General features: G+C 39.0%; 1 protein-coding gene across 6 annotated transcripts in view; it reads right to left on the bottom strand.

Annotated features, from left to right (window-relative positions):
- Nucleotides 1–18691, bottom strand: part of LOC140476087 (centrosomal protein of 128 kDa-like) — a 416326-nt gene that overhangs the window by 208876 nt on the left and 188759 nt on the right. For all 6 annotated transcript variants that reach the window (XM_072568114.1, XM_072568117.1, XM_072568115.1 and 3 more), the window contains one exon: nt 326–502. In XM_072568114.1, the coding sequence (XP_072424215.1) occupies nt 326–502 (177 nt within the window). The remainder of the gene's footprint in view (nt 1–325; nt 503–18691) is intronic.

The raw sequence follows: 18691 nt of genomic DNA, 5'->3' as shown, positions 1-18691 counted from the left end.
AGAGATCTCAGAGCAGCTTTCAAAAATAGGGAAAGGATGAATTCACGTAGCATCTTAAGTATGGTTTGTCACAAATCCAAAGGAAGCTTTCAGTAAGGACTGGAGGAAATCTCAAAGCAAGTCACACTGTGCTACTCTCAATTATTTCCACTTGTCCTCATCAACTATTACTCTCAACAAGGGCTTAAGTATAGGTCATCTGCCTGTGGCCCACGTTAAAAAAATGAAATATAGATGAGCGCGATCAACATCGCAGATGGTGGTGGAGGGGAGGAAATTTACTGAAGTTAGTTGTACAAAGTCAATAAGAGTTTACATTGATTACTTTGAACTTGTCACCAGGATCTCTGGAGAGGAAATCACACGCAGCATCAATTTCTTTTCCCACCGAACAAAGGATTGTCTCTTGCTCGGTTTGGATTCTTCTGATTTGATCATTAAGCTGAAATGTCATTTGCTCCAGTTGCCTCACAGATTCTTCGCCATTAACAGCCAGCTTACCCTGCAGAAAGCACATAAACAATCACTGTTACAGCTTTCTCAACTAATATGTTGCTCAATACTTCCACACAAAAAAGATGATAGAGAGAAAAAAACAACTTATTAACACAGTGCCAGAATATTTCTAAACACTTCACGTCTACAGAAGCCCTTCCCAAGTGCAGACAGTATTGCAAATGTAGTGAGGCATTGAATATGCGCATAGCAAGATCCAACAAATAGTAATGATATTAACACAAGATAAATGTTTATAGATCACTAGAATTCTCTCACTCCTTTCAGAGTTCCATCATGGGAACTTTTGCACACACATGGGGGCCGCAATATAACACTTCATTCAAAAGGTGACACTGCGGTACTCTCTTTGTACTGCACTGGAGTGTCTTCCAAAATTATTTGCTTAAGCCTGTGGAGTGGGGCTGAAATCCACCACCCCTGACTCAGAGAAGACAGTGCTAACACTAAAGGTGATGTATTTTCAAAATAAATTACAGTTGTGTTAATTAGCTACGCCAATTAAGATGCCTCACCTCAGGAATCTCACTGAAGCTCTCTCAAAACCATTCATGAAATCATTCAAATTGGGCTATTCAGCTCAGTAAGCCTTTGAGTATCCCCTTGCAATACAATCATGGCTGATCTGATCACGAACTGATCCCAATTTCCTGCCTGTCCCTCATAACCCTCAACCCTCTTAATAATCAAAAATCTTTCTGACTCAGCATTGAATCGATGCAATGACCAAGTCTCCAATCTCCAAATCTCTCTGTGGAAAAGAATTCCAAAGATTAATAGCATTCTGATAAAAAAGTCAATATTGAATTGGAAATTTATTTTCATATTTTTTACCTGAACTATCATATTTGTGTGACTTGACCAGCATTTTCCAGAATAACAGTATCATTTATTCTCTCACAGTACATAATCCGATTTACCAAGATCTATAGAACAATATAAATCTTAATGCACAGGAAGAGGCTGTTTGACCATGGTGGCACGTCAGCTGAATAAACTTCTTACCCTTTCTAATCCCACTTTCCAGCACGTCCCCTAGCAGGATACAGTACTTCAGATGCACATGCAGGTACCTTTTATAGATCAGGTGAGGATTTTGCCTCAACCTCAAAACTAGGCAGAAAATTCCATACATCAACCACCCTCTGGGTGAAAACATTTTTCCTCACATCCCCTCTAACCCTACACCCAATCATTTTAAAACTGCAATGACTTCACTGTTAGGGGAAATAGGTTTTTCTCTGTCCACTCTATCCAAACTCCTCATTTTTTTTTACATCTGAATTAAGACATCACTTAGCCACCTCTGTTCTAACAAAATGAACCCTAGGCTATTCATACCTACAATTTTCAAGCCCTGACAACATTCTTATAAATCTTTTCTGTACTCTCTCTTGAGCAATTGTGTCCATCTGTAATGTGATGATTAGAACTGTACACAAAACTGCAGCCATGGCCTTACCAGTATTTTATAAAGTTCCAGCATTAAATCCCTGTTTTTGAATTTAATGCTTTGTCCAATGAAGGAAAATATCTTACGCGCTCCCTTTACCACCTTATCTACCTATTCTGCCGTATTTAGGGATCTGTGAGCAAGCATTGCAAGTTGTCTCTCTTTCTCTATATGCGTCTGTAACTGCTGTCATATGGTGCGATACTCACTGTACCTGACCATCTATTATACTTGTCACTTTCTCTTCACCTGCTCTAGTTAGCAATATGCCAACTATTTTTAGCATCAACATACATTACTTTACAAACCGTAAACATCATAAACAACCTACCTGAAAAAGCCTTTGCAGTTCTTATCATCCTCTTGGCCAAGCTTCTGCATTTGCCAAATAATCTAACTATTCATTCTGCTTCCAATATCACCTCCAAAATCATTTACAAATGTTATCATCCGTAACACCATGGGTAGTGCCAGAGGCAGAAGCTCCAGCTTCAGGCCCTGCTAAAGAACTTGATGGCAAAGGAAGGTGGAGTCATGATGCGGGCAAAGCAAGTCAAGTTTCAAATTGCAAAACCTTTCAATACATGCCAACAGCAGACAGTAAGTATGGGAGAAATTCCTTGTTGGCGATATGATAGAAAGAAGTTGGACCCTCCATTGTTCCATATAGCTTTAAGACTATGTCATGCATATAAAAGTGCATGCTGTCATTATAATTCTGAGTCCTTGGGTCTGATTAGCTGGTTCCTCTCAAGAAAGTTCAGGGATGTAGAGAGGCTGGGATTGATCATTTTAGAGCTGAGAAATTTAAGAGGAGATTTAATCTGTGTTCAAAATTAGAGATGGATTTAACAGAACAATGAAACTATTTGCTCTGGATAAGAAAGCAAGTAACAAATATTGTACTCCAGATAGCTAGTTGCAAAGGGCAAATTCAACCCTGTCTTTATTCACAGAGTGGAGCATTACAAGCAGATTTCTCCTGACTCCACCTGACTGGTATTAACAAGTGTTTCTGCATGAAAAAAAAATATTTTTAATCAACTTGTATAACACAATTCTAGGCAAGGTAGATCTTGAACCTAGACCTCTGATCCTTCGATCATTGCACTGTAAGACTCCTAAAATTTATCCAGCTTGAGGTTCAACCCAATTACCCTGGAAGTAAGAGTCTTATACTCTAATAACCAAGCTAGCAGGAAATAGTTGGTACTTGTTCATCAAAGTGCGTGGACATGTTATGACACACCTCTGAGGCAGGTGGAACTTCAACTCTCGCCCTCTTGCTCAGAGGTCAAGACACTACCAGTACATCACAGGAAACCTTACCAGTGCCTCTTTATATAAAAGTACATATTATCAATCAACCTGCTCTAACTAATCAACCAAAGAACAGACCTTGTCTCCAAAGACAGTGCTGTGGCCATTCCTACGTTACTGTCATGAACTGGTGCATCTGTGGCAGTTGATTGGTAATGATGAGATCAAATATCTGCTCCCTCTTATTGGTTACTTCACCACCTGCAACTGACCCAGTCTAGAACTATTCCCTCCAGGATTCATCTAGCTTGGTCAGCAGTAGTGCTGCCAAACCACTCTTGGAGACAGACACTGAAATCTCCCACAGTACACTCTGCACCCTTGCCATCCTCAGCACTTCCTCCAAGTGACGTTCAACACGCAGAGGTGCTGATTCAGCAGCTGGGAGTGGATAAGTGGGGACTATGGTGCACGGTAATCAGCAGGAGATTTCCTTTGTTCCCGTTTGACTCGTTGCCATCAAGTTTCATCAAGTCTGGAGTCAATATTGATAATTCTCTTGCAACTCCCTTCCACTGTTTACCACAGTGTTTCCATCTCTGTTGAGTCTGTCCTGCCAATGGGATATAATTAAAGTTCTTAACTGGAGTAAGGCAAATTTTAAGGGTATGAAACAAGAACTTTTAACAGTTGATTGGCGTAGACTGTTCACAGGTAAAGGGATGACTGACAAGTGGTATGGGAACTACAGTTCAGAGATATTAAGTTCCTGTTAGAGTGAAAGGGAAGGCTGGTCAAATTATAGAACAATAGATGAACAAAGATATTGAGGTTCTAATCAAGAATAAAAATGAATTATATATTAGGTATAGAACAATTGGGATCAACTGAATCATTTGAAGAATATAAAGAGTGTAGGGATATTCTTAAGAAGGAAATCAGGAAGGCAAAGAGGGGACATGAGATAGCCTTGGCAGATAAGGTTAAAGATAATTCAATAAAATTCGACAAATACATTAAGAGCAAGAGAACAACCAGAGAGAGAGAGAGAGAGAGAGAGAGGGAGGGAGAGAGAGAGTAGGACCCCTTAAAGATTGACAAGGTCATCTTTATGTTCAATGTCAGGAATTGGAGAGATATTAAATGAATATTTGTGCCAGTTATTACCATTGAGAAAGAAATGGAGGCTAGATAACTCAGGAAAATAAATACTGATGCTTTGAAAACAGTTCACATTACAGAAAGGGAAGACTGGAGGTCTTAGAAAACATAAAAAGTTGGTAAAACTCCTGAACCTGAACAGATGTAGCCCAGGATATTGTAGGAAGTTAGGGAAACTCTGTGGGACCCCTAGCAGAAATATTTGTATAATCTATAAACATGGGAGGGGGGCATCAGGAGTGGCTACTGTTGTGCCATTGTTTAGGAAAGGCTATAAGGAGAAGCCTAGAAGCTATAGACCTATGAGTCTGACATCGATGTTGGTTAAGTTATTGGAGGTGATTCTGAAAGATAGGATTTACATGCATTTGGAGAGGCAAGGACTGATTAGGAATAGTCGGCTTGACTTTGTGCAAGGAAAATCATGTCTCACAGACTTTGTTTGAGTTTTTTAATGAAGTAACCAAAAAGACATATGCAGAGTGGTAGACGTTATTTACTTGGACTTTAGTAAAGCCTTTGACAAGGTTCTGCATGGTAGACTAATTAGTAATGTTAGATCACATGGGATTCAGGGTGAGCTTGCTAACTGGATACAAAATTGGCTTTACAGTACAATACTGAGAATGGTGGTGGAAGGTTGTTTTTCAGATTGCAGGGCTGTGACCAGCAGTGTTCCAAAGGAATTGGTACTGGGTTCACTTTTGTCTGTCATTTACGTTAATGATGTAGTTGAGAATACAGGAGGCGTGGTTTGTAAGTTTGTGGACGACACCAAAGCTATTGGTGAAGTGGACAGTGAAGAAGGATACCTAAGGTTACAAAGAGAGTCAATGGGCTGAGGAGTGGCAGATGAAGTTTAATTTGGATAAATGCGAGGCGTTACATTTTAGTAGTTCAAACAAGGACAGGACATGTATAATTAATGGTAGGGCCGGCCCGAAACATCGATTTTTCCTGCTTGTCAGATGCTGCCTGACGTGCTGTGCTTTTCCAGCAACTCACTCTCAACCCTAGGTAGTATTGCAGAGCAAAGAGACCTAAGGGTTCAGGTACATATTTCTATGAAATTTACATCACAGGTAGACATGATAGTGAAGAAGCTGTTTAACACGCTTGCTTTCATTGCTCAGAACTTTGAGTATAGGAGTTGGGATGTCATGTTGAGGTTGTACAATATATTGGTGAGGCCTCTTCTGGAGTACTTTGTGCAGTTCTGGTTGCCCTGCTATAAGAGGGATATTATTAAACCGGAGAGGGTTCAGAAAAGATTTACCAGGATGTTACCAAGAATAGAGGGTTTCAGATATAAAAAATAGACTGGATAGGCTGAGAACTTTTCACTGGGGCATAGGAGGTTAAGGGGTGACCTTATAGAGATTTATAAAATCCTGAGGGGCATAGATAAGGTGAATGGGTTCTTTCCCTAGGGTGTGGGATTTCAAAACTAGGGGCATATTTTTGAGGTGAGAGAAAAAAGACTTAAAAAGGATGAGGGGCAACTTTTTTATGCAGAAAATGGGTCACTGTGGAATGAACTACCAGAAAGTGGTGGATGCAGGTACAGTTACAATGTTTAAAAGATATTTGGATAAGTACATGAACAGGAAAGGTTTGGAGGGATATGGGCCAAGCGCAGGCAGGTGGCACTAGTTTAATTTGGGAACATGGTTGGTGTGGACTGGTTGGACCAAAAGATCTGTTTCAATCCCGCATGACTCTATGACTCTATAACACACCTAGAAATGATGACGCTATTACCTCGCACATTATAAAAAATGATTCTGTTATATGACTTAGTCTTTTTGATAATTCTCCTTATTTTGATTAGTCTCAGATGTTGACATGGTTGACAGTGGTGTGTTTGCCATTGTTATATCTGGAACCAATGTAGCCTCATTTCAGTTTTTGAGACTTCCAAGCAGTTGATTAAATTGGATAGCTTGCTTAGCCATTTCAGAGTTAAGAGTCAATCACATTGCTGTGGGTCTGGTGCCACATGGAGATCAGACAGCAACTTTCCTTCCCCACAGGATGGATATACAGCATCAACAATGGGATAATGGTCATCATTACACTTTATTGAATTCAAATTCCATTTGCCGTGATGAGATTTGAATCCAAGTTCTCTTAATATTACCTAGGTCTCTGGATAACTAACGATAATTGAAATTGCAGGAGAAACTCAACAGGTCTGGCAGCATTTGCAGAGAGAAAGCAGAGTTAACATTTCACCTCCAGTGGCTGTCCCTCAGAACACTTATGAAGAAGGGTCATGAGAGTCAATTGATACAAAAATACATTCAGAGCTGCAAATGGCATAGCTCACATTAATGTTGAAACAATAGTCTGCATCAGATGAACGCAGTACAAAAATTGGATAGTATCAAATGCATTTAAAAAGTGGAGTGCTAATTAGCTTGGATTATATAAAAATAATACATCAACCAGTCCAGAAACAAGGATTAGGGAAGCTAGGATGGTGATAAGAGAACTTTTGAACATAATTAATATTGTAGACTAATGAGTCGTAAATGCACACTTCTGCTTAAAAAAAGGGTGAGGGATTCTCTTCTCCCCACAAAACAATCTACAAGGAATTTGCAGTATCAAGTCAAGGTGATGAAATATTCTCCTCATGTCTAGGTGGGTGCAATCCCAACAATGCGCATACATTTCAATACCATCCAGCTCAAAGCAGCCCACTTGACTGGCACACCAACCACCATCTTCAATACCCACTTCCTTCATCAATTATACATAATGGCAATAGCATGTACCTCCTACAAGATGTTTCTCTAGTAATTCTCCAAGAGTCCTTCAATAGCAACCTCCTAAGCTGCTACCACCACCCACCTAGAGGGACAAGGGTAGCAAATGCATGGAAACACCACCTGCAAGTTCTCCTCCAAATCACATACGTTCCTGACTTGGTGCTATAATGTAATTTCTCCACAGTCAAAATTCCGGGAGTCCTTTCTGAGCAGTACGATGTGTGTTTCACAATGCATAGGTTGTAGCAGTTCAAGAACCACCACCTTTTCCAGTGCAATTAGGAATGGGCACAAAATGCTGGCCTAAACAGTGATGTTGACATCCCATGAACCAATAAAAAGTAAAATCAGCCTCTCTGTGATGAGAAAACTTCTAAATTCCACTGGCAAAGATAAAAGTAATTCCCAATTGGAAACGCATAAGTTAATAATGGACAGTCAGCATGGATATGTTAAGGCATAACATGTCTGACTAACCTGACTGAGTTCTTTGAAGAAGGGGTGATGATGGCAGAGCAGTAAATTTTCAATTTAGTCCCAAACTCTAGCTTTTTCCACATTACCCTGTAAATTAGTTCTCTGTTCCTTCATCAAAGAATTCAATCAAGTTAGTCAAACATGTTTTGCTATTAACAAATTCATGGCCTTACTCTACTGATGCTTAAAGACTTCCACAGTACTCTGTATGTAACAGAGAATACTCAAGACAGAAAGCAAGTTTTGCATCAAGTGTATCTCTGTCTAGTTATTATTTAAGATCCCCTGGAGACTAGTTCAGATGAACCCTATTTTAATAGGACACTCAATCAGTATGCCTTTTTTCAGATCAAACCTTTGCAAAAGACGTGGTACAGAATGAAAAAGTTTTTGTACTCTGCTGCTTTTCACTAGGTTGAAACAGAGCATGGTGATGACATAATCAGGGAATCAACTTTAACAGAGTTAAGCAACCAACAGTGAGGGCGCTGGATCAATGCCAATCATTAGTTGCTAACCTTGAGGCACTTCATCTATCATGTCATTCCACCAGTGCATATCAATTCACATTCCTTATTCCACCAAGTCCAGCAGCTCCTTCTATCACAGAAGCTCAACAGGAACTCAAAGTAAAGCAACTTTTACTTCTGTGACACACTCTTTTTTATAAATGCAAATCCAAAACCATATTTTCAAACAAGCAGGGTTTGCACCTTTTTAATTAAAGTTTAACCTGAATGCACATGCAACAAAGACTATTTGGTGCGTCCCATTTTCAAACTTGTGAAAGTTGTATATCAGGAAATTGGTCAGACTCACTGAGTAAAGATATTGTGCCGTGTTAGTCATCTGTTGTGGACTGGGAAAATTCACAATGGTGAACGCTGATGTGATCAAGAAATTTCAACTTTTCAAATATAAATCAGGTAATAACTTAGTAACAAAGTTTTAAAAGCTTCCATACTATCCGTATAGTAAGTTTATCTACAGGGATCATGCACTGTCTAGCTCTTCTATAAAACTGGTGTGTTACAGAGTCATATGATCACAAAACACAGATGGAAGCCATTGACATCATCATACCTATGCCAGCCCAACAAGAGTTATCTACTTCCCTCCTGAGTAATTCTTTTCCCTTCAAGTACTTCTCCATTGCCTTTTGGATCCACTTTTATTATCCTTTTACTTAAGAAAAGAAGAACTAGGAGCAGGAGTAGGCCATCTGGTCCCTCGAGGTCTGCTCCACCATTCAATAAGATCATGGCTGATCTTTACATGGACCCAGCTGCACTCACCCACCTACTTACCATAACCCTTAATTCCTTTACTGTTCAAAAATCTATCTTTACCATAAAAACATTCAACGATGTAACCTCAACTGCTTCACTGGGTGAAGAAGTTCCTCCTCAGCTCAGTCCTAAATCTGCTCCCCCTTATTTTGCAGCAATGGTCCCTAATTCTCAATTCACCTACCAGTGGAAACTACCCCCTTGTTTCTATCCCGTTTATTCCCTTCATAATTTTATGCATTTCTTTAAGATCCCCCCACTCATTCTTCTAAAGTCTCTGCCTTCACAATCTCTCTTCATAGACCAACCTTCTCAATTCCAGAATCAACCTAGTGAACCTCCTCTGCACTCCCTCCAGTGTCAGTACATCCTTTCTCAAGTAAGGAGACCAAACCTATACACAGTACTCCAGGTATGACTTCCATAGCTGCAGCACAATCTCCCTATTTTTAAACTCTATCCCTCCAGCAATGAAGGACAATATTCCACTTGCCTTCTTAATTACCTGTTGCACCTGCAAACCAAACTTTTATGATTTATGCACAAGGACACCCAAGCCCCTCTGCACAGCAGCATGTTGTAATTTCTCACCATTTTAGTCCAGTTCCTGCTTTCTGTGTGAAAGAAAAAAAATGCCATCTCAATTTGGTTCTTTTGCCTATTATGCTCCATGATGTAACTAATGCCCCAGGAGGGGCAAAATGTTCTCCCAACTCACCAACAAACTGAGAGGCATCCAAGCTAATGGCCAAGACTGTTACAAAGTTAATCACCTAAAATGACAGACAATACACCACAGAGGTTTGCTAATATGGAAGCGTGAATCAACACTTTTGGGATAGCAGCTATTGTAAGTTTAGATTTGTAAAAGTCAAACAGTGAGAAACCATATTGTGCAGAGACCATGAGAAAACATCTGAAATCAGCTAACAATGTGCTTCTGAACAGTGTGACTTGAGAAGGGTATTCAATGCTGTTGTACTGAACCAGGATATTCTATAGAACTCTAAAAGTGAAAAAAGAAGCACTAAGTCATTTACATAAGTGCATCTGTGGGAACAACCTCCAACTATTCGTCTACAAAAACTGAATTCTGACTTCAAATTCTCAACCTCTTCATTTTCAAACGAAGACCTTCAAGCAAGGCAGATCCATTACAGTGAAGGCTGATCTCATTTTTATTTTCATATTGTAAGAAATGGGAGATGTAATAGATTATACTTCTTAGAATAAGAATAGAAATAGTGAATAAGAATATGCTATTCTATGATAAGCATAACTTGGACCATATTGGCAGAGCAATGGTTATCTTTCTCTCTGGAAAACACGTAAATACTCTATGGAAGTGTTGGAGTCTCTCTGTTCAGAGACATGTTACCATTCCTAAGTCAGTAGAATGCTGCTGTGTGTGCCTCAGATGATAAATAAAACATAAATAAAATCACCGTTGCCAAAAGAAATACAAGTAAAACTGGAAGGAATAGTTCCAGGAAGAAAGTGGAACATAAAATGCCTCTGACCTATTTTGCTACCCAAAAACTGATGTCAAAATTCTCCCTCTAGGTATTGAGAACTTGACTATACAAAACATTTTTGAAATATGAACCACTTTAATTCTATGAAGTCACAAAATGTTTTACTTTAATTCAATACACTTAGCCACTTTAGTCATAGTGGATCGGACAAAACCACTGTCTGATTTGAATGAATAACCTGAATGTAATTACTACAGCACCATCAGTAAATCAGAAATATTTTGCTTGAGACTTTGGAAAGGATCAATTATCATAACGGCCCAGGAGCAACTGCACGTTTGCAAATGGCTAATACCAGCCAAATTTAATGGAGACACCTATTTTCTTCCTTGGGAACACACATTCCACTTACCTATACAAGAAAATGGTAAGGGCAAGCAAATGACCCTTAACATGATGTAAACTAAAAGAGTGACCAAGAGTTTGATGATGGACAGGGAGGGAGGTGAACATCCCTGTAGTGATTGCAATGAGGTCAACCAGGTAGACCTCAAAGAATATGAGTTCCCTGATTGGGGCTGTTAATCTGGTCCAGTCAAGGAGCCCTGACTGACAGGTAAGATCAGGAGTGTCAGACATGCTGTTCACTGTGAAAGCTGGATTAGTGTCAAGAACTCTCTCCACATAAAAAAAGGGTGACCTGGTGACGAGATACCAGCCTCTGTGGAATTATTCCAATCCTGACATCTTTAGTAACTGTTCATTGGCTAGAAAAATCCAAATGAATAATGAAAATAAGGTAAACTACCAGCTCCAGCACCTTAAAAGTTAACTGAGACAAAAGAGCAGTCCTAGTTAGTTGGTAGTCCTCATTAGGCAATCACTTTCTCCAGAAGGAAGGTGGATCGGGAAAGATGGAATAGTCCCTAAAACTTTGACAAAAGCACAGGATGTTGCCTCCACAAGCTACTGAGATCAATCAATTGCTCTATGGCAATTGCCCCTTCATTCTCTGGTATCAGTGAACTCTCAGGTGTCATGGGCTTTCTTTCCTATTTAGCTGTTATGAAATTGAAGGCATGTACTGTACCTTTAAGCGAGAGAGAATGCTGTTCTAAACTGAGAGATTACAAACACCTGTGAATAGGACTGGGTGGCAATCCCAAAGTGTACTGAAAAATTGAAAACATATAAACATAATATTTGAAATGGATACCTGAGTTTTGGTTGCTTGTTTTGACAAAAATTTGAATTTAGCCAATCAGTTGACATCTTGATGAAGGGCTTTTGCCCGAAACATCAATTTTCCTGCTCCTCAGATGCTGCCTGACCTGCTGTGCTTTACCAGCACCATTCTAATCTTGAGTTTAAATTGGGCCCCATGATACTAAAACCCCCCCAATCGTGTTTTAATTTATTGTTTTGCCAACATCAAATCAACGACACAGTCCGATGTTGGGGAACATAAGGAGGCGGACATTTTGAAAATTAGTCAGAGAACAACTACCGTAGAGCCAGAGAGCTAGCTGCCAATATAATATCATGCTTTCCAAAAAATTAGGAAACACTCTCTATCAAAGCTATGTTCTCATGTGAAATATACTCCCAGTAAAACAAAAGGCAACGATTAAGGGAGATCCATAGCCGGAAGAGTGAAGACACAGGATACAGAGACTGTGTGGTTTTGAAATTAAGTTAATGTAATTCTACTAAGTGTCTTATTGGAATAGCATATTATAATTGAGTTGGAGTCAAGTAGTAGAAGTTAAGAGAAAGTAGGGCTTAGATTTATGAACAATTGTTGTTTAATGTCCACTTTTATTTTCTTTAAATAATGGAATTCAGGAGTTCTCTGGATGAGACGAGGTGAGCTTTTCTGGATGTTTGGTTTAATTAACAGAGGGGTTAACGTCCATGTCGTAACCGTAGTCCCCTAACGCTTTAACAAGAGAGCAGGACGTTGCCTCCACAAGCTATTGTCAATTGCCCCTTCATTCACTGGTAACAGTGAACCCTCAGTTGTCATTCCTATTTAGCTAATTGAACTGTTGTTTCTTAATAAACTAAAATTACTCACCCAAGATAAGCAGTTGAATATTTGTAATCATATGAATAGGAAAGGTTTGGAGGGATATGGGCCAGTGCCGGCAGGTGGAACTAGATTGGGTTAGGATATCTGGTCGGCATGGACGAGTTGGACCGAAGGGTCTGTTTCCGTGCTGTACATCTCTATGAGTCTATGACTCTATGTCTCCTGAGCCCAAAATCTTGCAGTTACTTTAAATTTTGAAGCTACATTTGTATAGCAAATAGCTTTATCATGTTTTATTTAAATAATTTTCAGCAACAGTTTTGTAATAAATTAAGCTTTCATCTTATTTAAAGCGCAAAGCTCCCTTGTTGGTTATTTAATACTAAACATTCAAAAAATAAAACTGGTTACAAATAAGCTTAAATAAATTTGTAACTGACAGACCACTTGAAGGATACTTGATATGACTATGACAATACCTTCCTGGCTTTTATATTCTCTACATCTATTTATAGTGCTACATCGTGACCAAAAGGACATAAAGTTACTAAAATTAAGGCCATCTACAAGTGAAGTGGATGTCAAGCATTCAGCAAACGATATGATCAGACATCAAATACATGATAGCATGTAGAAAGATAACTTACTGAGAATCACATTACTTTGTTCTGCCACTAATAACCTATAATGATCTTCCAAGTGATTTTCTTATCAAACTTCAGAACAGACATTTCAGTCAGTTCACATCGGTAGTTTCCAGCCAAAAAAGTAAACAGGGTGTTAAAAAAACAAGGTGGAATTCAGATAAAAGATGTCCAAGTTTAATAAATAAATCCAAAATTAGTTCTAGACTGAAAATTGTTTGTGTTGAATGTGTGTGTGAGAGAATGAGAGAGAGGAGAGAGAACAGAGGACAGTAGAAAACAGGCATAGTAGAGTTCTTCTATTTTCCTGGAATTATTTTACACTGGGTAGACTTGAACTGTTGGCTCTGTGACAAGACTTATTTAGGCTGAAAATAACAAAAGCTAGATCTGGTTTTTGGACTCAAACAAATATTTGAATCAAGAACGGAAGTAGGTCACTCAGACCCCAGACCTGTTCCACCAGTTAAGTAAGATCACAGATAGTTTATTTGTTTCAAATTCCACATTCCCATCCATCCTCGATAACTACTGATTCCTTTATCTAAGAGTGTACCTACCTCTGCCTTAATAATATTCAATGATCCAAATCTTAATCCTTATCTGAGTTCCAAAGTCTCACAATCCTCTAAGGGAAAAGAAATCCCCTCATTTCTGTCCTCGAGACAGAGATAGTAAATTCTACAAAATGAAGAAAAAATCTCAATAGGGAGAAATGAGGAGATAATAAGATGCCAAAAATAGATCAAGTGAGTAAGGAATGTGGAGACGAAGTAAAAAAAATGTAACTGTACATCCTGGGGATATATCCATGCTTTTAACAGCTAATTACATATTTTTTGAAGTGCAACCACTGTTGTTAGGTCGACTAATGCAGCAGTCAATTTACACACAAGGAGGCTTCACAAACACCAATTAGATAAACGAACAGTTGTTCTGGAAGGTTTTACAGTAAAGGTAAGTATTTGTCAACACACTGGGAGAATTCCTCTGATGTTCAAAAATAATGTGATAGGATTCTTTGCAAACCTGAACTTGCAACTGAGCCTCAATTTAACTTCTCATAAAAAGATCATGTTTGCAACAGTGCAGCCATCCCTCAATGCTCCTTCAGGGCCAAGAGCAATGCGACAGTATCAAAGACTTGGAAGGTGGAAGCAAAACTTTGAATTAAGTGTGAGCTGAACAAAGTTCATTTTCTCCAACACCTCAAACCTGCTGAAGTTAAATGTCCCTACCAAGCCACATTTGCCAGGATCACTAATATTCATTATCTCTAATTGCAATGCATGTACATTTGCCACATTGTCTCCTGTCTATTAACCAGGAAATGTAGAAATATAGAAAAAAGCAGGAGTAGGCCATTCAGCCTTATATGCCTGCTATGCCATTCAGTATGATAATGGCTGATAATCCAACTCAGTACTCTATCCCACAACTCGCCCCCCCCCCCCCCCGCAATAACTTTTGATCCTTTTAGCTCCAAGCACGAACTCTATTACCTTCTTAACTTCTAAAAATCTCAACACCAGGTTATAGTCCAACAGGTTTAATTGGAAGCACTAGCTTTCAGAGCGCTGGTCCTTGATCAGGTGGTTGTGGAGTATATCCATATACTCCACAACCACCTGATGAAGGAGCAGCGCTCCGAAAACTAGTGCTTCCAATTAAACTTGTTGAAAGCATTCACACTACTGCAGAAAGGCGGTTAACATTATCAAAGATCCCTCCCACCCCAGTAATATGTGCAGAAGTTACAGAAGTTGAAACATACGCATAAACAGGTTCAAAAACCACTTCATCCCAGCTGTTATTAGACTGTTGAATGGACCTCTCTAATTTCAAATCTAATGTTGATCTTGTTTTTGGGCACCTCCTGTGCAGCAATAACCCTGTATGCCTCACTCTGCCTAAACACCCTATATGAGCTGTATGTCCTTGCATATTATGGTCCACCTCTTCTGCTTACAAAACTTTTCACTGTACTTAGATACATGTGACAACAAGAAATCAAACTAAATCAATACTTTGGCAGAGATTTCCCAGGCTCATCACTCTGCGGGTGAAGAAATTTCTTATGCCTATCTTAAATGGTCTACCCTGTATCCTTAGACTGTGATCGCTAATTCTGGACTCTACTGTCATCTGGCATATCTTTCCTGAGTTTTCCCTGTCTCGTCCTGTTATAATGCTTTAGATTTCTGAGATACCATCATTCTTCTAACCTTCAGTGAACTTCAGTCCTATCTGATCCAGTCACAGTTCACACTTCCGTCCTACCACCTCAGGAATCAGTCTGGCACTCTCTCCATTGCCAGAACACCCACCACAGATAAGGGGGCCAAAACTGCACATAATACTCAAGGTGTGGGCTCACCAAGGCCCTGTAATACTGCAACAAGACATCCCTGCTCCTGTACTCAAATCCTCATGCCATGACGGCTATCATTTGCCTTCATTACCACCTGTTGCATCTGCATGCTTACTTTTAGTGACTGGTATAAAAGGAAATCCAACTCTCATTACACCACCCTATTTTCCAGTCTATCGCCATTTAGATCATAATCTGCCCTCCTAATTTTGCTACCAAAGTGGATAACTTCATATTATCCACATTAGACTTCAGCCGCCATGCACTTGCCCAATCGCTCAACTTTTCCAAATCACACTGAAGCATCTCTGCAACCTCTTTATAATTTATCCTCTCAGCCAGCTTTGTGTCATTTGCAAACACGGAGGTATTACATTTAGTTCTGTTATCTAAATCATTAAGTTAGTCACTGGAAGTAAATGTTCACACTAATCTCAAAAGTCAAACCATCATTCTATGGGAACAGCAATGAGACCCCCATCAGGTAACTGAGATTAAGGGAATGGCAATGAGGTTTAATAATTTACAGATTTTCTTTTACAAAGGAGCATGGAACCATGACTGCAGGAATACCGAAAGAGAGTTTGGTAAATCCACAACCAGAGAAATTCATAAAAATTACTGGGAGCTAAAGAATTACCTTTTCCATATGGTGTACATCCAAAATTAGGGAAAGAGATCAAGGAAGAAATAAGGGAAGGAACTAATCAGAATTTGCCAAAATTCTTATAGAATTATTGTTTCAACTGTTACAATACTGCCCATAAATGTTTAAAAAGAGAGGACAGAAATTAAAAGATGATCAATCTTACCTGAATGTGGATTTGCTTTCACAGATAGCCAGCACAAATTGGTCAGAAGAAGGCCACACTTGACTAGTTTAATTGATTACTTTTATGGAAACCACAGAATATATCAAAGTTGAGAGTTGAATAAGTTGACTTTTAGAAAAAGTTTGAAGTGATGTTCTACAACAGACATTTCAAATATTATGGTACAGGCAGTCCCAGGTTGTGAACAGGTTCTGTTCTGGAGTCCGTTTGCAAGTTGATTTGTCCACAAGTCAGAGCACAATACAGGATAATGGAAAAATAGCTGTTTGTAAATATGGAAATTGTTGTTTGTCATGTCTTTTACATTACAACCACGTATGGGATTGCTTTCATAAGTATTCATAAGTTGGATGCTTGTAAATCAGGGGCTCAATGCACGTGGTATTAAAATGGATATAGAAGCGTGGCTAAAGAATAACCAAGGATTAGAATGTCAAGGTAGGGATAAATAAAGTTAATAAAATGTCATTGTGCTCTGTCATGGCATGTCTTTTGATTTCTATTCATTTACAACACACAATTAAAATTACAATTGCAGTTTTGCTTTCCACAAAATTTAATCAAACCAGAGTTCTCTATCACAAATGACTGCAGCATTGTCTATAAAGAGTACTGAATCAGTGTTAAAAAAGGGAAAATCACCACAGTCTCAGAGGGCTATGGAACTGTTCTTTCATTAGAGAGAGACTACTGGTGATCGCCACTGGTGAGGGACAAGGTCAAGAGGTGGGACCTTCATGGTGACCTCAGTCAGTGCAGAATTGAACCAGTGACTGTTGGCATCACTCTTGCATTGCAAACCAGCCACCCAGCCAAATGAGCTAACCAAACCCTGCCAACAAGTATGAGCAATTTTGGTTACTAAGGAAGAAACAAGAACTTTTTCAGCTTAAAGAGGTTACAGGGAAATTAAAGGGAATTTTTCAGAATTATGAAGATTCAGGGATTAACAATTGAAAGAGTTCCCACTGCTTGATAATTTACTAACAAAAATACATACCTTTGGGATTTTCACTGGTAGAATTAAAATTACAATTGCAGTTTTGCTTTCCACAAAATTTAATCAAACCAGAGTTCTCTATCACAAATGACTGCAGCATTGTCTATAAAGAGTACTGAATCAGTGTTATGAACCAGACCAACCCCCCTTAAAATATTCAGAAGCTAGTCCAGACCTAACCTTTCTTATTTTAAACGTAAATGTAAGGTGTTGTATTCCAGATGTGAATTGATTGGTCAAACTACCGGATTTAAAGCAAAACACACTTTACTCATTACAGTTAAAAGACATCAAGATAAAGAAGGAATTAAAATAACAACTCTATTGGAAAGTTTAACAGAGTAATAGAAAAGTAGCTATTACTAATTAACTGTTCCAATATAGTAACATCCCATAAACATGTCCTTGGCAAATGCAAATTCAGAAAACAGATTGTCTCCCATGCAACTCCAATAGCAGTAAGAGAACCCACAGCTTTTGGCTGTAACTGTGAGAGAGAAAAAATAGCTTCCACTTCTTCAAGACTCCAACAGCAACTGCTGAAAGCTAGATCTAAAAATCCTGATCTGTGGGAGCCTGATCACACCCATCTGGCTGCTTCTATTGGTGCAACCTTTAAAAAAAACCTCCAAGGCCTCACAAGCTGTTTACTCTAGTGGCTCTGGTAGACTGCTCAAACCTCTGCCTTAAAACTGCTCTTCAAAAAAAAGGACAAAATGCCTCTCTCAAGCCACAGTTTTGTCCCATGAGCACTTGAAAAGCAAGAATTTAAGATGTCACAAGGAACAGGAAAATAATATAGTTCCAGTTGGGAGCATAATGTTACAGATTATTTGCAAAGTTCATGTTGCTGTAGCAACAAAAACCATTACGTGTAGTTTGTTCAGAATCAGTACTTCTTTTTAAGATAGGAATAATACAGTCTACAATTTTCTTAATTTCTCCCTCTCGAGGTGACATCTTTGAAACGTATAAGATTCTTTGGAAGTTGACGGAGTAAATGCTGAGAATGTTTCCCCTCATGATAGAGTTTAGAACTAGAGGCCTCAGAAGTAAGGGAGACTAATTTAAGACAGAGATGAGGAGGATCTCAAAGGGTAAAGTGTCATTAGAACTTCTTGCCACAAAGAGCTACGGGGGAAGCTAGTGTATATTTAAAGCTGAGAGAGATAGATTCTTGATCAGTCGGGAATCAAGGGTAATGGGGAAAGGGCAGTAAGTAGATGTGAGGGATGTTGGATCAGCCATGATCCTACTGAATGGTGGAGCAGGCTCAAGGGGTCTAATGGCCTACTTCTGTCCCTATTTCTTTTGGTCTTATATGATTAACTGCCACTGGTGTATGTTGGAAGGGTTGGCTGATTGATAACACAACTTGTTTGATTGCATTAAGAACATATTTTCTT

Source organism: Chiloscyllium punctatum, chromosome 4 (genome assembly GCF_047496795.1).
Source record: "Chiloscyllium punctatum isolate Juve2018m chromosome 4, sChiPun1.3, whole genome shotgun sequence".
Lineage (NCBI taxonomy): Eukaryota > Metazoa > Chordata > Chondrichthyes > Orectolobiformes > Hemiscylliidae > Chiloscyllium > Chiloscyllium punctatum.
This window is presented reverse-complemented; position numbering and strand designations above follow the sequence as displayed.